Below are 25,684 nucleotides of genomic sequence, written 5' to 3' on the forward strand. Positions count from 1 at the left end.
CTCTGTATTTGGGGTCTAGCCCCAAGCTGAGGGAGGAGTCTTGTTCCAATTTGTTAGGCAACTGGCACGCACTATTTAATGAAATAAAATGCTCTGAAGCTCAAACCTTTGTTTCCTCAATCATTTCATCTTTCACCCATCATACCACCATTTCTTGCCTTCCAGGCCACCACTTCATCATCCCTACTCTGATCTTACTGTCCATCTTTCACAATCTTCATCTTCTCAATTCTCATCTTCCTCAATTCCCTATTACTGCTGAGGGTATCATTATCCTTCCTATATCACTCAGGTTTAAAATCTAGGTAATAATCCTCAACTCCTCACTCTTAACCCCATGCCAGTCTATTGCCAAGTTCTGTCAATTTTATCCTCACAACACCTCCTAACTATTTATTCTTCTCTCCTCTGACACCAACATCACCCTAGTGTAGGCCCTTCATCAATTCAAGCTTTGGACAACTGCCCAGAGCTTTCTGTTTAGTCTTGCTGTCGGAAGAGTTCCCCAAAGAAGTCTACTTATCTTCTCTAAAGCACAGGGGCCGCCTCCTCCCATTTTCTCCCCAGCTCAAACCTGGCAACTATCACCTCCAGGATCAAATAGAAAATCTTTTATTTGGTGTTCAAAACCTTTCATGAACTAGTCTCTTTCCATCTCTCCAATCTTCTTATGCTTATCTATCCCTTGCCCTCCTTATCATCTTCCATACTTTTTCGATCCAGTGACACTGGTCTCTTTGCTGTTTCTCAAATAAGACACTCCATCTCTTGACAGTGCATTTTTCTGGCCATCCCTCATTTTCAGAAAGCTTTCCCTTCTAATTTGTGTGTCCTGGCTTCAAGTCTCAGATAAAATCTTTTTTAGAAGCTGGAATCCCCCTTAATGCTAGGATTTTCCCTCTGAGATTATCTCCAACTTCTCCTGTCAGGATCTTGTTTGTACATAGTACTGTTTGCATGTTGTCACCCCAGTTAGACTGTGAGGTCCTTGACTTTTTTTTTCTTTTCTTTGTAACCCTAGGGCTTAGATAACCTGGTGGTTGGCCAGTTCAACTATACTTCTGAATCCCTTGCCCCTGTGTCCAATTATTGCCCAAAACTCATCCTTATGGCTGGGTTGGGAGATGATGCCACTATTCTGTGTTCTCCCCTATGTTGCAAAAAAACAAAAACAAAAACACATTGCAAAAAGTTGCTAAAGAAAGGAGTACACTGAAAACACCATGAATTTGTTATCTAGTTACCGGGAAGCCATCAGGACCACACAGTAAACTTTTATTTTCCCCTTATTGACTCTAATCAAAGAGGAGGAATTCTGAATGTTCTCTCCTCAAGCCTTTTACACACTCTTTCCTTCCTTTTCTTTTCCTTTTGTCTCCTTACTTTATTGAGGAAACGGAAGTCATTTGCAGTGAGTTCTTCCTTACTCAACTGGAAAATTCTAGCACTCTCTCACCTTCTTTGTCCTTGTTTCTGAGAAATAATTAGCAATTTTTGCCAAAACCAGCCACTCTAATTTGCATATCAGATTACATTCCCTCTCACCTTCAATTTCTTCTTATCCAAGAGGCAGCTGGTGTTGCCACAGTGCACAGAACCTGGAGTCAAAAAGACCTGAGTTCAAATTTGGCTTTAGATACTAGCTATGTGACTCTGCATAAGTCACTTTATCTTGTTCTGCCTTCTGTAAAATGTGGATAATACTTGTCTCAGGGTTGTTGTGACAGTCAAGTTAAGTATTTGTGAAGGTCTTAGCACACTGTTTGGCACATAGGAGATTCTATTTAAGAACTCATGTTCTTCTCTACTCTTTCCTTTTTTTGATTGTCTCTACCGACATGTCCAGGTTTCAGCCATCCTTAATCATAGCCAAACTTTCACTGCAATTTTTGATACTATTGATATCCTCCTGGTTATTCTCTCTTCCGTTGGCTTTGGGATACTACTCTCTCTTCTTGTCTGATTACTACTTTTCACTTTCTTTTATTGGATCATCATTGACTTCTCTTCCACTAAATATAAATGTCCTGTCAAACTGTTCAGAGCCCTCTTCTCTTTCTTTTTACACTTCTATTTGATGACCACATCAGCTCTCATGGGTTCAACTATCACTTCTATGCAGATAACTTCTATATAACCAATAATTTATCTCTTGAATTCCAGGCTTACATGGCCAACTGCTGGATATCTCTACCTAGATGTCCACCAACATCTCATGCTTCACATGTCCAACACAAGTCACCATCTCTCCCCACCCCCCCAACCCTCTTTAACCTATTCCTTTTCTAAACTTTCCTATATCTGCTGAAGAAACTAGTCATTCTCAACTCTTTTCACTACCTTATCCCCATTTTCCCTATTCAACCAATGTGCCAAGTTTTAATCTGTTCTAACTCCACAATACCTTTCATGCCCATCTCCTTTTAATTCAGAAAAATGAAAAATCTGACTTCAGGTGAATAAAGTAATAAGATGGTTTTGGAATACAGTCATTACCCTAGTTCAGGCTCTTGTCACCTCGCTTAGTTTCTTTCCTATCCAATCTATACTTCACAGAGCTGCCAAAATCATCATAAAGCATAGATATGACCATGTCATCCTGTCATCCCTCTACTAAAATGCCTTCAGTGGCTCTCTTGCCTATAGGAAAAAATATATACTTTTAAGCAGGGCACTTAAAGCCTTTCATATCTTGGCTCCCACTTATCTTTACATGATTGTTTTACATTCATCCTTTCAAACATTCTACATTTAAGCCAAGCCAGCACAGTAGCCATTCTCATTCTATCTCCCCCATTACACACCTTTTTATAAACTATGACTCACGCTTGGAATTTACTCTCTTTCCCCTTGTCTGCTGGAATACTTGGTTTCCTTCAAGACTTAGCCCAGGAAATACCTCTTAAAAACTAAACAAAAACCCTTACCCTCTGTCTTACAGTCAATACTATGTATTGGTTCCAAGGCAGAAGAGCAGTAAGGGCTGGGCAATGGGAGTTAAGTGACTTGCCCAGGTTCACACAGCTAGGAAGTGTCTGAGGCCAGATTTGAACCCAAGAACCTCTTGTCTCTGGGCCTAGCTTTCAATCCACCAAGTTACTTAGCTGCCTCCAGGAAGCCTTTCTTGATCCCCCCACATTGTTAGTGCCTTCTTATTCCTCAGATTACCTTGTATTTACTTATATGTGAATATGCTGGTTCCCATTTGTAGAACTTAAGCTTGTTAGGAGCAAGGAATATTTTGCTTTTGTCTTTGTATACCCAACACCTAGCACAGTGCCTTGTACATAAGAGATGCTTAATAAATGCTTAATGAATTAAATTAAAATAGTCACTGGGGGCTAATGGGTTCAACATGAACAATTTATACTAAATAATGCAGATTACAGGGATCAACCTTGATAGGTCCTGTTCAATATTTTTGTCTATCACCTGGAATGATCAGAGATGGAACAATTCTGGGCTATAGATGACAAAATTGGGAGGGATAGGTGACAGACAAAAAAAAATCACAAAGTCAAATTTAAAAAGAAAACAGCTGGTCAAAGTATAAGATGGAGGAGACTTAGCTTAATAGCTATTCTTTTTTTTTTTTTTTTTTTAATTTTAAACCCTTAACTTCTGTGCATTGACTTATAGGTGGAAGATTGGTAAGGGTAGGCAACGGGGGTCAAGTGACCCGCCCAGGGTCACACAGCTGGGAAGCATCCAAGGCCAGATCCGAACCCAGGACCTTCCGTCCCCAGGCCCGGCTCCCAATCCACTGAGCCACCCAGCTGCCCCCTTAATAGCTATTCTTATAAATCAAAAGGTGGTAGGATTTCATAATCTGCATTTTAAAAATAAGTCACTGGTAAGATAAATTGAATATATCTTGGAGGCTACTTAAAAGACAAGGTATTTAGAAAGTTCTTTATATGAGAGATGTTTGAAGGAATTTGGGATGTCTGTCCTGGCAATTTGGTGATTTTTTTTTCTTCTCCTAATTTGAAGAAGTGTGCATTTGGAATTTAACAATCATCAAATACCTACTTTGTCCAAAGCACTGTAGTAGGTGTTAGGAAAGACAATGAATTTAGATAGGTACTAAAGGGTTTTGAGAAGGGTGCTATGACTGTCGTAGGAAGATTAGTCTGCAAAATGAAAGATGAGTTGAGAGTACTGTAAAGAGCAGTGGCAAGAAGACTCATTAGAAAGCTAGAGAAACAATCCAGGTGAACGGTAATAAAGGATTGTATTAGGGAAGGAGTGATGGGAGATGAAAAGAGGAAATTGAAGGTAAAAAATTATTGAAGTGGAATTGACAAGAATTAGTAACAAGTTGGAAATGAGTTAAGGAAAGCAAGTCAAATAACATCAAGATATTCAACATGGAAGTCTGGATGGTCAGTTGTGAACACGACCACTTTAATACATGAAAAGACAAAAAGGTATCAGATATTTAGAACCAATAGCTTTGAGCTATTGGGAGATTTAGATAAGAGTTTTGTAATAGCACAATTATTAAAAATGCAATGGATTGCTTTCTGAGGTAAGAGCTCCTAGAACTAGAAGTAATCAGGAGAAGATTAGATGATCTCTAAGTGTCTCTTTCTACTAGAAGATTCAAGAGAGATCCTTGGCAGAAAAAAATCAGAGTTGTAGCAAACAAGGAAACACAAGGAATATAAAGCTGGCATTATTTAGCCCACTTTAAAATGTACCTGTATTAGGCTTGTTCCTTGTTCCCTGGACCTTTTGAGATTTTGGAGGAATAGGGAGCTTAGGAACACTTCTGTTGCAGACAGGTGCTGCTAAAGGCATATGTAGGACCTGGATGGGAAAAAACTTCACATTAAAGAATGCTTGCAATGTTTCATCACTTCATTTTTAGCTCATATCAACCAGAAATGTTACCTGTCTGGGAGGAGCTGGAAAAGCATTTCCATTTTGTCCTACTACTGATACAGGAATCATTCCCACCATTCCCTGGAGCACAGGCTGAACTGGAGAGGCAATTATAATGGCAGATCCTAAAATTAAAAATAATTCAGTTTTTTACTCATAATAATCTTAATTACTACTCTGCAATCTGTTCTATAAAGCTGTACTTTCTTCCCTCATATTTTTCTCTTGGAAACAACCTAGAATAAATCTTAACTTAAAGATAATGGCAAGAATGCTAAGTGGAGAAGAGGTGCAAAATTTATATATCTATTTTATTCCTAATTAACTCCATGTTCCCACCCAAGAACAAAAACTGATTCCATTCCAGACAGATACTACCAAAATATTCTTAGAATTACCTTGTGAAAAGTTAGGTGATACTGCCTGGTTCACAGCAAACACACTGTTTGACCTTGGGGGCGTCTGTAACTGCTGTGGTGGTGGCGGCTGAGCAGCTATGGGTGTAGAATTGTTAGGCAACACTACAACATTAGACTGAGTTACAGCTGTTCCCAAGGCTGTTGGATCAGTCACACAGGTAGCTATCAGGATATTATTGGAATTGCCAAAAGTTGTGCTTGTTGCTGGCATCAGCTGTATAAAACCTCCATCCTGAGAAACACTTGGTGTGACAGCTGTTGAAAAGGCACCGCAGTCATCATTCTGTATGTTGTTTGTTACAGAGTCTTTTGATTTGAGCACTAAAAGGTTTTGTTCTACCAAGGTTGAGTCCCCTACTTTTTCGGCAGATAAAACAGTATTTGAAGTTTCTTCTGAAGTCAAACATTTAACTAATCCTAAGTTTTTGACTGGTGATTTTGCTGGAGAAGATAAGATCACAGTTGGCAAATTTTCTCCAGTGATGCTGGAAACAGCATTGTTTAGCTCTGTATCTGTTGAGACAAATGGGTCATCACTGATGATAATTTTGAGTGATACAATACTCGATGGATCTACTTCTGTTGAGGGATCTCTAGAATGTTCATATTCACTAGTACTTTGAGGTTCAGTACTGATCTCTCCCATTGAAGAACATAGGGATTCTGAAGGAATAGAATGATTATATTCTGTAGGATTACTCTCAGTGGGCATCATTTCAATTTCTCTACATTCAACACTTTTGCTAGGGGACAGAAAACCAGCACTCTCAACTTCTTTTACAGAGGATGAGGGCTCTTGTGATTCTAGTGCTGTTTCCTCTGAGTTAGAAGACTCTGATGGTAAACCTTTATTTTCTAAATGATGTGGGTCCACAAAAGACTGACTATTAGATTGCTTGCTAGAAGTGACAGATTCTTGAAGAGGGCCCTCTATTTTATGTTGATCAGACAAATTTAAACCTGAACTGTGAACAGAAACAGGTAAGACCTTACTTTGGTCTGAAGAATCACTTTGGCATTCAGAAGGCTGATGTGATGCAATGGGCAAAATATCATTTGTTTCAATTTTATTTTGTTGAATTTCACTACAATCTGGTGACTTGGAGCTATGAAAAATAGTTTTAAGTTTTAGAGAATCACTGGGACTTCCACAAGGCTGGGTATTTTGAGATGATTTTCCAGTTAATGGAATACTTGGTAAAAAGTGGTTTGAATTTTTTCCATGGTTTGTTAAGTTTATGTTGTTTTCTGCTACTCCATCAAGGGAAGAAAATGGAGCCAGAGGCATATCAGATTGATCAGGATGTAGGTCAGGTGTGTTTGGGATATTAGACATTGAAGAGTCTTTTTCAATTTCCAAAGCCATTTCATTTTCATTGGACAGCTGATCTGTGTACAATTCTGTACACTGCTCATTGCATTCAGGACCAGAATTTCCTCTTTGGTTAAAGTCATTCAAATTAGGCACAGATTCAAAGGTGATTTCAAGGTTACACCTCTGTTCAGGAACAACACATGAGGATGCTTTAAATGTTTCTTTCTGTAGGGTAGAACCTATTGGGGCACACTGTTCTTGAGTTTCTTGTTTCTTAAGATGATCATCACCATTGCCATCCTTCAAGGCACATGATGCTTCTTCAGTTTGATAGTCTGTACAAAATGTAGGCTCTACTGAGGGATCATCTGCAAAACAATAGGTTGGCTTTAGAGAGTCACAAGGTAAGGAGATTCAGATGCTGTCTTCTCTATATGCATTACTTAATGAAGTGATTAACTTTGTCCTACCAGTGTTAGCTCTGAGAAAACTTTTTTGTTCTGAAAACTTTTATGAATAATTTTCTACTTTGCCAATAATAATTCTAACTTTATTGATGAACACAGAAAATCTGTTACACATTTGTCAGAGAAACAGAATAGTAACATATAATATTTATTATGTGGGAAATATTAGCTCTAATCACATACAATATGCATAAGTATAAGTTTATGCTACCAGGCAAATTACCCTTTACTTGGCATCAGTTAGGTTTCCTGAAGCATAAAATAGTATATTATTTAGCTTTGTTTTTAAAGTTATAAAAAAAAAACTTTATTGGCCAAGAAAATCTTTAAGTGCCCTTGAGTAGCTTGCTGCTACTTACTTGCTTGTTACTTATTCCAACATTTTTCTTTTTCACACCATACTTCCTCCTTTCTTATCTCTTCTGTCCAATGTTTTAATTTTCTCCAGTCATTCTATTCTTTTATACTGAACTTTTCTATATCTCTTTTTTCCCTTCTTCTCACCTGTACCTTTCTAACTACTAGCAGCTGAAGCTTCACATATCACTTAAAACTCTGAATACTATGGGGGGCGAGGGGTGGGTGGGGAAGTGACAATTTCTATGATCATCAAGTATTTATTAAACATCTAACTTATATGGTTTTATACAATGAAAATTGTGGATATGGTCTCTGTCTTCTAGAAGAATAACACCGATATGCACAAACATGAAAAGAATACATAGTAAGAATTTTAAAAAATCAGAACATATGAATAGGGCATATTTATCTTATACTATTATATGCACTATAGTTAAGGGCATATTAAGGTCTAGAAAGCAAAACTAAAACATTGGGGGGAAAGAACCAGAGTGAATTTCATATCTAGGACACCAACAAGGTCAAGAGCAGTAGGTGTTTTCTCTGATCTGAGATGTTCGAAAGGAAATAGGAAATAAGATGAGTAGTCTGAATAAGGGAGGTAGGGAATATAACAAAGATAGATTGATATATCAGGGAAGAAATTTACCAGGCTTACTAAAGTATAGTGGAAAGAGCAAAAAGAGTGATTCACAAAATGGGTTCTAGTTGTGGTTTTCTGATTAATGAGCTGTGTGACCCTGAGCAAGTTATTTCATCTAGCTCTGACCCCCAGTTCTCCAACTGGAAAGATGAGATAATTTCTAGCTCTAAAATTCTATGATATGACAAGCAGACTAAGAGACTATAAATGGTGTGCTGAGATAAAGGTATGGGCTCAAATATAGATGAATTCAAGAGAAACAAAACAGATTGTGGTATTCTGACAAGAAGTTTTGAAGAAAAAAGAATCTGAATTTAATCTATAAAAATCTGTTAAGTCATTATAAGTTTTTATGAAGGGTGGTGTCATTATCAAAACAGAAGATTTTTCTGTGGTGTTGATAAACTAGAAAGGAGGAAATATTGGATGTATGGGTTCTAAGAGTAGAGAATTTGACTCAATTTAAACAATATTTGTTATACCCTTATTAGGGGGAAGGTACTGTTCCTAAACTGAGTTTGGTAATATAGCTAGAAAAACAGGATTGATTATGGGAAGTATCATTAAGAGAAGTAATAGTGAAAAGTAATCTAATTAATATTCAACAAAAATTCAAGAAACTAGTCATTTCAGAAAGGAAAAGCTATCTTGAGAAGTAAAAATTCAGAAAGAATCAAAACATTTCATGCTCAAAATAGTTATTATAGAATGGCAAAGAAAGCATCACAGGGAGCCCAAACCCAATCATTTACACTGCCGTTGGTACATAAACTTCTACATTAAATAACATATAAAGTAGTGATTTTAGAAATTGAGAAATAAAATATGAATTGAGAATACTAGTAAAGATACTTACTGGATTCTTCAGTTCCAAAAGTGTTTCCAACTGCTAGATTAGTTTCTTCTACTAGAACATTCTGATTGGCTTCCAAATGCTGACCAGAAATGCCTTGTGATACACTCTTATTATTCTTTGTTTTACCTTTTTAAAATAGGAAAAAATTATACAGAATTCTTTTTAAATACACAAATGTAAGAAAGGGACAGCAGACAGTTTTAGAAAAGAAACAAATTCAAACCTTAGTTGTATAAGATATTCTCTTATTGGATATGGTGCTTTTTAATAGTTTAGGGCAGTGATGGGCAAACTACTGCCCGGGCTAGATGTGGGACCCCTATGTTCCATCTGGCCAGTGAGGGACATTATTCTTAATCTGATGAATACGATGAGTAGGATACAATACAATGAAACTTCGAAAGAGTTGCCTTAGAAACAGACTGACAGATGAGCATTTCCTTTCCTTTGGCCCCCTCTTTAAAAAGTTTGCCCATCACTGATTTAGGGTAATTCACCTAAGTACATTTGTTTCTCCCAAAATGTCAAGCACTTTTTTGTTTTGTTTTGTTTTTTTTGTTTTAATTTTAAACCCTTAACTTCTGTGTATTGGCTCCTAGGTGGAAGAGTGGTAAGGGCGGACAATGGGGGTCAAGTGACTTGCCCAGGGTCACACAGCTGGGAAGTGGCTGAGGCCAGATTTGAACCTAGGACCTCCCGTCTCTAGGCCTGGCTCCCAATCCACTGAGCTACCCAGCTGCCCCAATGTCAAGCACTTTGAGGGAAAAGATAAAATATTTTGCCGTTTTTGTAGGAGTTGATTTTGCCAATAATTGAGCTGGGCAAATAGTAGGACTCTGGCAAGTTCTTGACAAGATTTTCTTCAATAGTTTAATAAGAAGTTTAAGGAGTTACAATGAACTTCCTTGTCTTAACTGAAGATTCTTCAGATTACAGATCATGATTGTAATGTACAGAGTTTGCTGAAATGGAAGGAAAAGCTTTATTCAGATGCTATGAGAAGAGAATATCGACTATTGATGTTTCCTGAAGAACTGGAAAAAAATCTTAATATTCCAAGCAAAGCAAAACAGATGAATTAACTGTGCCATCTCACCATAATCAAATAGATCAAAAAGGGCCTGAAATGCTGGGTCTGATTCTGTTTGCTCTAATATATCCTGTATAGCTTCTTCAGACATGTGGATTTCACTCTGCAAAAGAATTCAAAGTATAACAGTAACAAGTCAAATAAAAACAACAACACAGCAGCAAAGGACCAACCACTAGTTCTTGAAAAATGAATGCTTCAAAGAACATGTACTTTTTTTTTTTTTAACAACACCATGCTAAATCTTACCAAATATCAAACCACTATTAATCAAGGTAAGAAATGCTCTCAAATAAGATGCTAGCCTTTGAAAGACAAGTTTTAAAATAAAATCACAACTCTGACACAAATCTTAAAAAAAATTAATTTTAAGAGTCTAAAAGTGAGTATTTCCAAAGTTCCCAACAAATTGGTCTTAGCATTTACAGCATTTTAAAATATTTCCTACTAAATGTTATTCTCCAGAGAGGATGATCCTCTCAACTGGATAATATCTCATGTATGACACATATTTGGAAAATAAACATAGTCTCCTACTTTTCCCCAATGCTTTTATCATTGAGTTAATTTTAACTTCACTTTTATGTATTTATCTCTGTGCCCCTCCAACTAGATAAAGTTATTTAAGCGTCAGGGCAATGTTCTTCACAATGCCCAACTTGGTCTCTGGCATAAAATAGGTGTTAAAAATATATTTGTTATAAAGGAAGCAGAAAAGACTTCTCTGCCTGGAGAGAATATATGTTAAATTTAATGGACCAGGACTAAATCATGTGAGAATAAGAGGTGAGGATTTTTTTCTTAAACCCTTATTGCTTCTAAGGAAGAAGAATGATAAGCGCTAGGTAATGGGGGTTAAGTGACTTGCCCAGGGTCACATAGCTAGGAAATGTCTGGGGCCAGATTTGAATCTAGGACCTCCTGTCTCTAGGCTTGGCTCTCAATCCACTGAGCCACCCAGCTGCCTCTTTTTTTTTAGTTTTTTAAACTACATAAAAATTATTTTCAAGGTTGCCTTAAACAGCTAATCAATTTCTATTACTGAAACTATTGTTTCCCTTTTTGATAAGAAAACTAAAGAATCAGTCCTGAAGTAATAATGAAGATAAAATTAAAGTTCACAGACAGACACAGATACACATACTCCCCTCCCCCCCATCCTCCCATACATGCCTGAAGTCCTAGGATATCATCAATTGAAGTCTCTTGTTCAGTAGGATTGCTATCTGCTTGCTTGGGTACTTGAGCAATGTTACTATCACTGCAACACATAAGAAATATTTTAAGCATAGATTTTTAGATTGGGTAAGATATGGTTTAATATTTTGATATATGTCTCACCTAATCAAGAATTTGTTAATATTTTCTGCAAGTTTCTCTTGTAGAGATTTGTTGCTTAGTATTTTTTCTCTGGCATTTTCAATAACCATTTGCTGCAAAAGAAAATAATAGAAATTATTAAAAGGGTATAAAGGAAATTTTACAGTCACTTGAAGGCAACTAGACAACTCAACTCAGGAATCAAAATTAGGGTGAATTTCCTCCAAATGCATTTCATTTAGGGACCAGCAACCCCTCAACCTTTATTGTTATATAAGAGTTTCTTCTTCCTCTCAGTCACCTACTATTTTCTCACTGTCTCTCTTCCTATTATACTGTGTGGCACTTGGAGACTTCTGTTTTTAAAGAGATCAAATTTTCTCATACTGGATTTCAAAATAATGTATTGTGGAGAAGATATAATATGATGCAAATACTTATTTTAAATTTTAGTATTCAAGGTTGAAATGATAGATGTGTAGTCATTAAATAAGCTTTATAAGTGAATCTCTACAATATGAAAATAAAGTGCTGCTAAAATTACTTACTGCAGAACTTAATTCTATCATCATTGTTAATAGTTAAAAAAGGCATTATATTACATTATTAATCTAAGAACTTAGTGTTATCTTTTTTCACATTTCTGTCCAAATAGTAACAATGGTCATTTATAAAGTGTTTTAAAAAGACCTAAGTACATTAAAAAAGATTACTCAATCTCCTAATTAATCATAATAGCTGAAATGATTACCACAGAAACTAAGTCTTTAACCATAATCTTAGTAAAGAACAATAAATTTTCAATAATGTTTTTATTAATAGTGTATTTAATTACAATGTCTTCTACAAATATTATGTCGAGATTAAAAGGGGAGCTTAATAAATATAAAACTTTGGAATCAGGTTCACTTACTTTTTCTACTGTAAATGCATTTGGGTCCTGAAAATTTCGAATTGTGGTCTGAGGTCCAGAAAATGTGATGTTTTTCCTTTGAGATTCACTGAAACATATGGAAAAGACTTTGTTTTGAGTCTGGTATCACTCTTCTACAAACTTCAATAGAGCAAGTAATAATAACTTATTATTTCTAATATTACTATTATAAGGATGATATTAGAAAATAAGTCTTGTTATATTAGAGATAAGAGTAGAGAAGCTGGCTTGAGAAAGAATTGGAGTTTGAAGCAGAACTGAGACAGAGTATCAATTTCAAATGTTGACAGTTGTAATAGGTTTTTTTTCTGGAGAGTTGGTCTCTGGCAATTGGCAGAGTCACTCACAGAAACTCTCTCACTGTCTGAGGGAAAGACCTGAAAGAGTTTAGTGTTTTCTTTTTCCAACTTGGTTTTTGACTATCATTGTTTTTACAGATTGGTTTAACTCTGAGAAGACCAAAGAAAGACCTGCTCTTTGGTTTGGACTCTGAGCCTTAGCAGACTCAAGAGTCCTAACTTGATTCTTGTTGAGACTCAACCAGCTAGCCTTTGTTATTTTTATAACCTGGAGGCGAATTTAAAAATTATAAGGATAATTGTGTTAGTGTATTTAGAACAGTAAAAATTTGGGCTACTCAGATCAGGAAGGATTAGTGTAGCCTGTGAAAACAGGAGAAGCAGTTCCTTGCGGAACCAGGGAGTTTTATTTGGGTGGAGTCAGAATCCCTTAAGAGTTAGAAATCCTTTTTTATCCTTTTATATTTCAATAAATATTTTATTTTTTATAACAATAATCTCTTTAGCATCTTTGCGCCTGACCCTGAAGAGAAGTTCATTTATGAGCTTCACTTCACTTTATCACTGAAGATACTTTTGATTATACCTATCAAAAGTATCTAAACAGTTTTGAACCTTTATTTGCATAATTTTCACTTATTTATTTTTATAGTCTCCCATTTATTTTTACAGTTTGGCGAGTTACATAGGACAAAGAACCAGAAACTCTGATTCTAAGGGACCAACTGCCAACTTGGGCAGTTGGAACCATTATCACACACAGCAGGGAGTCTGTTGAAGCCGCTAGACCTGAGTTTTACTGTGAGCTGAACTCTAGGTGGCTCCAAAACCTATCTCCCAGTCAAACTGATTCAAAGACTTTGTGCTCTCAGAAAACCTGGTGAATTAGCTTCATAAAATCACCATGGGATTTTTTTCTGTTGGATATGGCTTCTCTCATTTTCACTACTGTACCAGAATATATGCAAAATTCACTTGTCTATGACTTTCTAATGCCATTACTCTCATTGTCACTCCTACAACTAATCTCTTATGTCCCTGTGCTAGTATTGTTTTTCATATGCTTTTACATGATGATTGAATCTTTGGCAGTCATTTTTAAACATTTAAAAGCAAGCTACTACAAAGAATGATCTAATGTTAAAAGTGAACTATCTAGAGATTAAACTAGACAGAATACAAACAATACGAGGAATTATTCAAGACTAAAGGGACAATGGCAGAAACTAAAAAACATGAAGGAACTAATTAGGGGATGTAACTAAATTAGAAATGGAAACTAAAGCATTAGAGAGTAAACTAGCTCATATGTTTCCTTTAAGGAAGGTACTCATAGTGTCCCCAGAGTGTGGTATACTGAATCTCATGTACCACAAAAGGTTTACACAAGCTGATATTGACAGTTTTAAGAAAAATATCCCAAAATATGAAGAAGATCCAATGGGAGTTGTAAATCAGCTCAAGTGCTTAATTAAGCTTTACAATTCTTCTTATTTGAACTTTGACATCCTTATGGATTGAATTATTGACAAAGTGGGAGAAATAGCAGATTATAGAGGACACTAAATAATAACCCCCTGAATTGCCCACTGGCCAACTGAGGATCCTGGATGGGAAGTTAACTCTGCTGCAGGGTACAGAGTCTTAACTACAGTCAGAGAAGCAACAACTGAAACTATGAGGCAAAGTTCCAGACATCTAGGAACCTGGTCTAAATTTGATCACCTAAAGCAGGAAGTGGGAGAGACTCCCTCCACTTTCCTTGATAGAATTATTGACTGTGTGGAAAAATGGATTGGGTTGGATATTTTAACAGACGAAAACGTAAATCACATTCGCAGGCAGTTAGTGAAAAATACATGCCCTGTGATCTGAAATTATTTTCGGAGTAACTGTCCAAATTGGTTTGATATGAATCTTGACTAAATTTGGAGACTTGCTAATTATGTTTTCCAAGATGAGAAAGATAGGCAATCAGAAGAGAAAAAATGATATAATTGATAACTTAACCAAAGAAGTCAGAGAACTTAAACAAAAACTTAAATCCAATGAGGTGCAAGAAAAAACAGCAGCTGTACTAAGAACTTATAGACAACCCAGAAATAACTACAACCCCAGACAATACAGACAAACCCCACAAGATGTTATCTTTGTGACAGACCTTGTCATCTCATGAGAGAGTGCAGATTTAGGGGACAATTCTTTGGACAAAACTTCAAGGGAAACCAAGGCAATAGTTTAATAGCTTTAATGGATTCAGGCAAAATGGATATAGAAATTATGGGTTCAACAACAGATTCAATAATGGATTTAATAATGCATTCCAGTATGGGAGACCAAACTACCCAAATTATTTTGATACTGGATGTTACCATAATTCACAACAAGCCCCAGACCTGAATTCCATGCAAGAATATATCAAAGCAGGGGATTGTCCAAAATATTCCCAAGTAGATGGTGAGAATCCCTAAAAACTATATATTCAAAAAGGTGCAACTTCATTATGAAGGTGTGCCACGGACTGTGCAGTTAAAGATTGTATATGGAAGAAGTATGGGCAATGAAATGAGAACTAATGAAAATGACACAGAGATTTTGAAAACATGGCAAATTAGTACAGGAGAAATCAATGAAGAATTAGAGAAGGAGGAACAGGAACAAGTGTTGAGTTTTCCTGATCCTAGTGTGTTAGCTCCTATAATACCTGTCCATTCTCCAAAAAATAGCACAGAACCTCAGGTAACCCTAAAAACAGGAACCCAAATTTACGATTGTCTCTTAGACATAGGTATTGCCAAATTTGTGTTGCAGAAATCCCCTGAAGAGTGCAAAGCAGTAGGTTCAATGGAAGTTGTGAGTGTGACGGGAAAACCACAAAGAGTAAAGAAATTAGAACCAAGAATGGTTTCATTTAGACCTCTAAGTGTAGAACACTCTTTTCTTCTTAATGTCAAATTCCCCAATGTATCTAGTGGGTAGGGATCTTCTTTGTAAATTGAGAACAACCATAGATATTTCTTTGAAACACCCAGAAGAATCCCTTAACTTTTCCCCCTGTATTACTCCTGGATACAGTAGAATCAGAGGGGGAAGGGAATAACATCTATCAGATATTAGATGATATTCCAAAAGGCTTATGGGCTACAGATTCTACAGATTTAGGTTTATTAAAATCAGCAACCCATTAAAGTGCTGAATAAAGGAGGTCCACCACCATGCAATCCACAGTACCCACTTAGAAAGAGGCCATTGATGGGATCACCCTGATAATAAATTCATTATTGCAGCAAGGCATAATTAATACCATGCATCTCTGAATATAACACCCCAATTTTACCAGTTAAAAAACCCAAGCTAGATGCTGAAAGATGATAATCTATCGATTTGTTCAAGATTTAAGAGCTGTGAATGATCATGTGGCAAAATCTTACCCAGATGTACTAAGTCCTACTACCATCATTTCACCTATCCCAAGTCATGCAAAATATTTTACCGTGGTTGATTTATGTTCCTTTTTTTTTTCCCTCAATACCTATATATGAAGACTCACAAAAGATATTAGCATTCACGTGGCAGGGAAATCAATATTCATGGTCCCATTTGCCACAGGGATTCTGTGAAAGTCCTTCATTGTTTTCTGAAATCTTAAAGACTTGAAAAACTATCCAGCTCATGGCAGTAAGCTATTTACTTTGTAGATGATCTACTTCTATCATTATCATATGTAAAAGAATGTCCACATGATAGTAAACATCTTCTGTGTGAGCTCTACAAGAGGGGACACAAAATATCAAAAGCTAAACTTCAATGGTGTCTTCCTCACATAGAATACTTAGGTTTTGCGTTGTCTAAGGCATCCAGAAGCATTTCCCAAAAGAGAGTAGCAGCATTCAAAAGCCAAGTGTCCCCAAGACCAAAAGGCAACTCAGAGTCATCTTAGGAACCACAGGTTTTTGCAGACAATGGATACCTAATTATGGTGAACTTACAAAACCACTTTTTGAAAAAAGGCACTGAGAAAGATCCACTGAAGCTAAAACAGGAGCATTTGCAAGCAATTGCAAAGTTAAAGAAGGCAATATTATGAGCTCCTGCTCTTGGTATTCCTAATTATTCTAAACCATTTTCACTCTATGTCCACGAGCAACAGGGAATAGCTTCAGGAGTTTTGACGCAGAGCTTAGGACCAAACCAACATCCTATTGCATATTATTCCAGTCAACTAGATCCCATAGTCATAGGAATAGCTCCATGCTTAAGAGGAGTGGCAGCAACTGCACTGCTTATTACCAAATCTGCAGAGTTACTGTTAGGCTGCCCACTGACAGTTTATTGTTCACATGAAGGTGAGGCACTTTTGTGAAAGTTCAGAACACAGGCATTTTGAGATTAATGCCTGTGACATTATGACATAGTGCTTTTGGGGAATGAACATAAAAAGATGCAACACCTTAAATTCAGCTACACTATAACCCAATTTACCAACACAATCATTGCATGATTGTGAAACTGTAGCAATTAATAGAAAGACCTTGTCTTAACAACCTTGATCTGATTTTATTCACAGATGGATCATCATAAATGCAGAATGGAATAAGATTTATAGGTGCTGCGGTAGTAAGTGAATTTGAGACCCTATGGTTTGCTTCACTACCTAGGAACCTAAGTGCTTAGGAAGCAGAATTGCTTTAAAACACACATGCGAGCTTGCAAAAGACAAATGTGCAAATATTTATACTGATTCCAAATATGCATTTGGAATTTGTCATGCTGTTGGTTCTCTCTGGCTTCAGAGAGGATTTTTAACATGTAGTGGGAAAAGAATCCCTCATGCAGAAATAATTTGAGAATTACTATCATCACTCCAACTGTCAAAGGAATTGGCAGCAATTCACTGCAAAGGGCATTCCTTAGGACAAGACTTAACTGCTAGACAAAATCATGAGGTGGATATGGCTGTATGATATGTGGCGCAAAATGCTCCAGCTTGCATTATGAATCTCTCTTGTTATATATACCATAGATTTAGAAAAAGCATATAGACAAAGAGGTTCAGAAGTAGGAGCAAAATTTTGGACCTATGTCTCATTATAGCTCTTTGTGTGTATGGCAAGAAAACACAAGCTCAGGCAGATCACTATATTTAATTGGGTTTTCAGAAAGGCTTTAAGATGACAGTATTTTGTTTTCTGAGGAACAGCCTAGTGGACTTCAGAGAAAGATCTATTAACTAGGTTGACCATAGGACAATGAATATTTTGGTCACATCATTTCTCAAACACCATCTCCTAAGATATGAAAAGATTATTCACAGCAACAAAACCATAATATGTTGAAATAGGTTCTGTACCAGCAGAAATGGCAGTGTCAGAAAAGGGACTTAGCTATTCTAAAATATGCCTTTACCAAAGTGGGCTGTGAATCTCCAAAAGCCATTAGGAAAATCTGATGGCTTAGAAAATATGTCTGTTAAAGTATACATCACATAAAGCCAAAATCCATCCATTAAGTATGAAATGTGGCAAAAGAAAGTCCTTGTATAGTACATTCCACAAGTTACCTTTTTATTAATATCAAAACTTTCTAACTACTTCTAACAGGTAATGATATAAATCAGTGATTCCGAAAGAGGGCGCGACCACCCCCTGGTGGGTGCTGCAGTGATCCAGGGAGGTGGTGATGGCCACAGGTGCATTTATCTTTCCTATTAATTGCTATTAAAATTTTTAAAAAAAAATTTAATTTTCAGAGGGATAAGTAATATTTTTTCTGGAAAGGGGGCAGTAGGCCAAAAAAGTTTGGGAACCACTGATATAAATGACTGACCAATTCACTTACTTGCTTCAAACTACAACAAGAGATCTGGGAGAACTATTAACTCTTAATCTATGATCCCACACATTAGGTCAATCATTTTCACCTCATGAATATGCTTCTAGACTTCAATTAAAGCCTTATTTCTTAAGTTCTAGTAGGTCCTATCAAGCCCTAAGACTTTAAGTATAGGGCTGGTGAAACAATGTATGCCATTAATTAAATTTTGAGAGACTCATCAACAAAGAGATGTTAACCAGTGATTAATAATTTTTAAAAAATCTTACCTAGCCCTAAACAACCATGTGATTATTTAGCATTGTCTTCCAAATAAATAGCCCTGGGAACTTGACTCAGTCCTCCTACTATATTCAGAATATAATTATCTTGGCATAGTGTCTATTTTATGGTTAAAGGACTCTTATCTCAAAAAAGGAGAAAAATTAAAGTTACCTTTTTCGTCTTCCAGGAGACATTAAGCTAGAATGAATTTTCCTTTCTTGAGGTACGGGAACTACGATATGTAAAGAATCTGTAGCTAGAAAAAAATTACAAAGAGACTCATTCAATATTGTTGAAAGCCAATCAATAAATTGAATAATATAAAAATTTGAGCTTCACTGATGAATGACACAAAAGAAATATGAAGTATTATATTTGATGTTAACTTGAATATTAAGGGATTATCTTTTACTGCTGGAAACAAAGAAATGTAGGAAAGAATAATGTTTGGTAGTGGACAACACATTTTTATTAATTTTCTTCACTTCAAATTGGACTTGGGTTTTCTCTAAGCAGGGTTCTCTTTGACTGCAAATTCTGCTTCCCTCTCCTTTTCCCATACTCTATAAATAGCATAATTTTTTTCATTAAGGTAAGAACCAAATTAAAATAAAATATTTCACTTGCTTTAACTATCCAGCAAATTCATGATGTGTTTGTTATTTTGGATAGTGTGGATAGTTCACCTTTATAACTGATGCTACCTAATGGCACTCATTTATAGCTTCTATGCCCTACACGACTCTTTATGATGGGCACTGCCAAGATAGTTGTTTTATTTTTTTAAAAATACAGATCACTTTCAGTTCTATTTCCATATGAGAAAAACGATAAACTGGCTCCATGATAACCATCAAGAAGTAATTTTCAAAAATAATTTAAATATTTCTATGTATAAAATAATGATATCAGAGCTAACTAAATCAATGATAGAAAATAAAATATTGAAACTCACTGGTAATGTTGTCAGGAGGCTGTGAAACAAAAGCAGAATTTGTTCTAAATTGGGTTGTATTTTGGGTTGTCATTGGTCTGATGACTTGTGTAGCTGCCAAAGGAGTAGAAGTATATTGTCCCGTCTGATAAGGTAGAGATGAGAGTTCTGAAGTGATGGGAACTACCTGAGATGCAAGCTTTCGCTGTCGTTTCATCTCTGCAATTCCACTTCTTGTACGTGCTAAAAAGATGAACATTTAAAAAACATAAATGGTAGCTCACAAACAACAACCCTAAAACTGAATAAACAATGGCTTATGGAAATAGAAAAAATATATATTATCTGGCACACTGGTTCTGCAGTCAATGGAAAAAAAAGCACTTTTGTTTGTTTTATGTTGTAACATAGAAACAAAAGCAATTCTGCTCTGCCTCTAATTTGTGTAGTTTAGGTTTCTGCTATAATATTTTTCAAACAAACCTTTCTTATATTATGAAAATTCAATAATTCAAATTGTCCTAAATTTAAACAAAAAAAATCAATCAATCAAAAAAATCAGTAAACAATTATCTAGTATCTACTGTGTATACTGAACTGTATGTATTCAGTGTGGATGAGATGCAAAGTTCAGGCAATACTTTGCCTCAACCACAAAAGGTCTAATAGGGAGATGTGATACATACAAAGAACAACACAAAATATCACCTAATTTTATCAGAGATATCCAAGAGTGAAGAGATGAGTAATGACTATGGATATCAGTCAATGAAAAGAGTGTATTATATGAGTTTTGCTTTAAAGGATAGAGATCAATAGATAGAAAGGGAGGGGATTCTAGGCATATGGAAACATTCTGAGCCCAAAGGTACAGAGAGGTCACTGAGTGGATGGGAAATTACAAAGTTTTATTTTTGTTGTTGTTATTAGAGAAGAGTATAAAATAAAGCTGAAGTAGAAGAGAGAAGTACCTGCTCAAGGAGATCCCCGAGTGATAGGCAAAAGAGTTTCTACTTTACTCAATAGGCAAAGGGGAGAAGCCACTGAAGGAATTTAAACAAGAGTAACATGACTAGATCTATCCATAAAGAAAGTAAGTTTGGATTCAATGTCAAGGATAATTAGTTTAGGTATAATAGTAAATAACGGCTTGTACTAAGGTGTTAGCAGTGGGAACAGGGAGGAGTAGGTGGATCATGTTGGTAAAATTAATAAGATTTAGAAAACTTCTGATTTAAATAATAAAAAAACTTGCACTCAAACTACCAAAAAATAAAGAGCAATTCTGTATACACAGAAGAATACAAAAAGGTGAATTGTACACAAAGCCATGAATCTATATTTCATATTGCTTGCCTATTTAGAAACTTTTGATATGAAAGGAGAATGAAGAATTAAACCTCACTTCACTTACTATAAATATGGCAAGCAGGAAATAAATTTTAAAATATGTACATTTGTGTCTGTATATACATATTTAACATGCTAAGTGAAAAATATTTTATTCAAAATATTTAATCTATTTTCTTTAGATAATCTGACTTACTAGCCATGGATGGAAGGTCTGTTGTGAAAAGAATGACTACACAATCAGTCATAATTAAGAGTGCTCTGCTTAGCATTGGGTTGAACTTACTGTAAAAGCTGAATACGAACCTCTCTGATTAGCAGCAAACCCTGGGGAACTCTGCATGCTCCTACCAAATACAATGAAGTAGTTATCAAAAAATATTTAGCAAGTGTTCTATGTATACATGACATTTTGTTTTAGGTACATTTAAACTTGAAGTGAAGGTTTGGCCAAAAAGTGACTACATATGTCTCTCACACAGAGAAACTGCATACCTTGTGGAGCATGGAAATTTGGCAGAATGCACAAAATTAGCTTTAAATTTAAAAACCAAAGAAGAAAGGTAATGTGGAACTGGATCACTTATAGCTTAGATTTACTTTAGGACTTCTAAAACATGTCAGGGGTAAAATAAATATTTGAAAATAAATTCTTTCTGTTTCTATTCTTTGATGTTTTTGTAGGGGCATGGGTGAGGTATGTCAGGGGTTTGGGATGGAAAAATACTGGATATATGACTCTTTAGGGCTTAGTTTCATCTATATATATATTTGGGGGATTAGATTTGGGATACTGTACTATTGACTCTCACAGAACTTTTACAAGGAAAGTGCTTTATATATCTTAAAATTTTACAAAAATGTGGCTTATTAAGATAGGATGCTGCCCAAATGTATTCAGAAATTTTCATGATTTACAATTGAGATAAATATGTGCTAGCATCCACACATAAAAAACTAAATCCCTTTCCTTTTTTATCAAATGAATGAAAGCTGAAATGAAAAAACCCAAGGTGATCTTTATTTTGTAATACATAAAAGAGCAACCAGTTAGCAAATTCAACCTATCTTACCCTAAAGAAGTTTTAAATTTGGTGTGATCTGAAACATGCCATGCACTATAAAATCATATGTTATGTTTTGTTTAGTTAGAAGCCTCTATTATATATAATAGGAATATTTCTTTGGCTGAAAATGAATGATCCATTCAGTTTGGATATCAGTCAGACTTTAGAGTGCTCCCTATTCTTTATGACTTATGAACAAGTGGGTATTTTGGTTTCTGAAGCTGGGTACATAGCATAGAGGCCCCTAGCAGAGAATGTAGGTAGAATATGGATTCACATTTTAAAATTAGATGAAGGAAGTACCCATTTATAGTTCTAGGAATAGTCCAAGTATAAATATAAACAATCTTTACAGAAGGTTCCCTATTAGACTCTGTAGCCAAATAAGAAAGCATTGATCTGGAAGCTAATTTTGTAAGCACTGGCATCCTACTGAGTTTACTTAGGTCCAGTACTCTAGGAATATGGGACAGTAACTAGGTTTCATGACACATAAGCATCTTATTTACAAAATGACAGAATATCAAAGATACCCTGGAACATATGAAATACTTCTCCACAAAGGTGGTAAGGTGATGCTAAAATAAACCTATTTGTTAGGTCTCTCAATCCCCCATTCCTCCAGAGGAAAAAAAAAGGAAAGGTACCCTGGTATAGTAGATGATGGATGGGGAGTTAAAGAGATACTTTTGGCTACCACCTACCTAGGTCCAAGTGTAACTGTGTGAGTCTTTAACTCCTAATGCCTCGATTTCCTCATCTGTCAAAAGAGGGTGTTGTACTAGATCTAAGGTTTATTTTAGCTTTAAAGATTTTATTAAATTATAAAACCATATTTTTTAAAACAATGGTTCAATGAATCACCAAAATTAAATATTTCTAAGTATTAGAATATTAAATCCTCTCTTAGATCAATTTTATACAAGCTACAATGCATTAAGGATTAAGACCAAAACTTTTTACTTTTGAAAATGATCTTATGTTTATTACCTGATCTGAGAAAGGGTATGATCTAATTTCTTCCATAGAGATGACATCATTGCTGGGACATCATTTGTTGTTTCTAAAACATAACAGAAACATTCCTTAATTAGGCAGAAAACCCAATTTTCAGTTTGAATATAAACCCAAAGCTTTAAAATTAGTAAAGGAAATGTCTAATTTGGTAATATAATTCATGCTGAGAAGTAACTAAAAAAATTAAGCCGGCTTTAGGGATGATCACAATACTAAGGTGAGCTTAGTTTTATGACACACTTAAAGAGAATAGTTTTCTCCATTAAGCTGTAATATTTCCAAAATAAAAACTAGTAAAATTCTCAGCTCATAAAATAATTGTCTTAATTTTATTGGATGCTTAATATTGTAGTTTAACTTTTTTTTGAGGGGAGGCAAAGAAAGCAAAATAAAACAAGTTCTATTTAATGTATTTGAACACTGCTTTTGTGTTTAGAACCTGAAACCTGTCACCTCCCTCCAACCCCTCGAATTGCATAAATATTACACAAACACCAAAGCAGTCACAATTTAGTAGACATAATCTTAACATATTAAACAATTTTCTTATGAGGTTTATTAATGATAATTATTCACTATGAATTCATATGAAACTGAATAAATGAACTTTCTAGCCATTCCTTTGTAATAAAATAAATGAACTAGTATTAACTCTATTACAACAGTTTTATTAATGACTGTCCCAGGCATTATCTATTTTAAAAGATGGTTTGTGTTTTTCTTTTTTGTCCAGATTAGCAAATCATCCTTATAGTCTCTGAGAGTTGTTTGGAACTCAGAGGTTCTGACCATGACCATACAGCTAGTAGGGGCTACGGATAGCACTCCAACTGAGGTCTTTCGAACTCCAAGGTCAGTCCTCTAAGGGTTGTACTATGTTGATTCTCATAATCCCTTGTTCAGATTAGTGAGCAATAAGAACATGATTATATGTGTAAGCTTGGGGAGAAATTCAACAGCTTCAGCTTTAAAATTCCAACCAGGAATAGGAAGTCAAAGGAAGTTTACAAAAAGTACCACTTTAACTTTGCTCTTAATATAAAGCTAAAGAGAACTATACAACACAAAACTGTGGCCAAAAACCTTGAGAGTCAAGGCTAAATTAGAGGAGTAAATCTAATTTCTGTTTCTAATAGCAATTATACTTCAAATATTCCCATAAAGGTGGCATAGGATACTGAAAAAAATGGAATATTAAATAAGCTTTTTAAAAGGAGAGTTACATATAGTATTTTACAGCCTTATACCCCTAAATCCCCAGACCAAACTAATTCATGTTTGATCACTATTTTTTAAAATATGTTCTTGTAGCTCTTACTGATAAAGCAGTCAGGAAAACATGGGTTCAAGTCCTGAGATTGACATACTAGTTGTGTGATCATGTGCAAGCTGCCTAAACTGCTAGTACTCAAGAAAATTTTCCTAGATATTGTCAGGTGAAATGGAAATAGGGATATTTAACTTGGAGAGACGACTTGGAGAAAGAAGGTGTAAAGAGGCAGGTTTGGGTCTGATATTAGGAAAAACTTCCTTGTGGCTCTTCAGTCTTAGAAGTGATAGCAAGACAAAAGGTAAATGTTAAAAAAAAATTATAGCTATCCCAAGTAAAATTAACTGCCTTGAGATGGAATATAGTTTTCGTTGCCTAGAGAAGGGGATCCTTAACCTGGGATTCGTGAACTCTTAAAAAAAATTTTTTTGATGACTGTTTCAATACGATTGCTTATAATTCTATGTATTTCTTTTATTTATTTAAAAACATAACAGCTTATACATAGGCTTCACCAGATTGCCAAAAGATTCCATGACAAAAAGGCTAAGAGTCCCTAGACTAGCTATGATAACTTGGTCATGTGCAGAGAGTATTCTTCACCTATAAATTGGACTAGATGGCTTCTAATTCTTACATCCAATGATTTAGTGATCATAAGTTATAGAAGGGTTACTGGTATGCAATGGTGGAGGGAGTTTTCATGCAAAGACATCACAGGTACAATTTTTTCCCCTCAAGTAGTTAGGTTGGGAAATGGGTGGGTAGAATAATAGCTGCCATTTGTATAGCACTTTAAGGCTTGCAAAGCACTTTAAGGACAACATCTTGCTTGATTTGCACGACAATCATGTGAAGCAGGTGACATCATTTATCTCCATTTTCCAGATGATGAAACTGAAGTTACAAAGCAGTTAAATGACTTACCAAAGGTCACAAAGTTAAGTACCTAAGGCAGTAACTGAATTCAGGTTTTCCTTGATCTAAGTTTAGTGTCCTCTTCATTAAGTCCTCCTGTCTCTGTCTCTTTCATTTTTATAATGATCATTATATTAATTATAATATATTATTATATTAAAACCTTAAATTTTAGAATTTATTTTAATACACACTTTAAATACAGAAAACAAACAAAAATAACAAATATTTCTAATATAAATATATTAAAATTTAAATATTAAATATATTAATTATAATAATTATAATTTATGGGCATTTAAAAGAAAGAGGGATATACTTATGATTTCATTGGTATAAGAAACTCCAGATATGACACTGCTTAAATTCATGCAAGCTGCCACTTATTCTGCAACAATAGGATCTTTAAGAAGTTCTTGGAGCCCTGATTTGGTGATTTGTC

General features: G+C 35.3%; 1 protein-coding gene across 2 annotated transcripts in view; it reads right to left on the minus strand.

Annotated features, from left to right (window-relative positions):
* The window catches only part of LOC123241474 (protein NPAT), a 44,586-nt gene that overhangs the window by 5,506 nt on the left and 13,396 nt on the right, over positions 1-25,684 (minus strand). For both annotated transcript variants that reach the window (XM_044669119.1, XM_044669120.1), the window contains exons 4-15: positions 23,028-23,100; positions 21,277-21,317; positions 19,642-19,863; positions 18,858-18,942; positions 12,271-12,358; positions 11,379-11,470; positions 11,211-11,298; positions 10,044-10,140; positions 8,948-9,073; positions 5,286-6,989; positions 4,897-5,012; positions 4,704-4,812 (exon numbers count right to left, since the gene is read on the minus strand). In XM_044669119.1, the coding sequence (XP_044525054.1) occupies positions 4,704-4,812; positions 4,897-5,012; positions 5,286-6,989; positions 8,948-9,073; positions 10,044-10,140; positions 11,211-11,298; positions 11,379-11,470; positions 12,271-12,358; positions 18,858-18,942; positions 19,642-19,863; positions 21,277-21,317; positions 23,028-23,100 (2,841 nt within the window). The remainder of the gene's footprint in view (positions 1-4,703; positions 4,813-4,896; positions 5,013-5,285; positions 6,990-8,947; positions 9,074-10,043; positions 10,141-11,210; positions 11,299-11,378; positions 11,471-12,270; positions 12,359-18,857; positions 18,943-19,641; positions 19,864-21,276; positions 21,318-23,027; positions 23,101-25,684) is intronic.

The sequence above is a fragment of the Gracilinanus agilis genome, chromosome 3 (assembly GCF_016433145.1).
Source record: "Gracilinanus agilis isolate LMUSP501 chromosome 3, AgileGrace, whole genome shotgun sequence".
In the NCBI taxonomy this organism is placed as follows: domain Eukaryota; kingdom Metazoa; phylum Chordata; class Mammalia; order Didelphimorphia; family Didelphidae; genus Gracilinanus; species Gracilinanus agilis.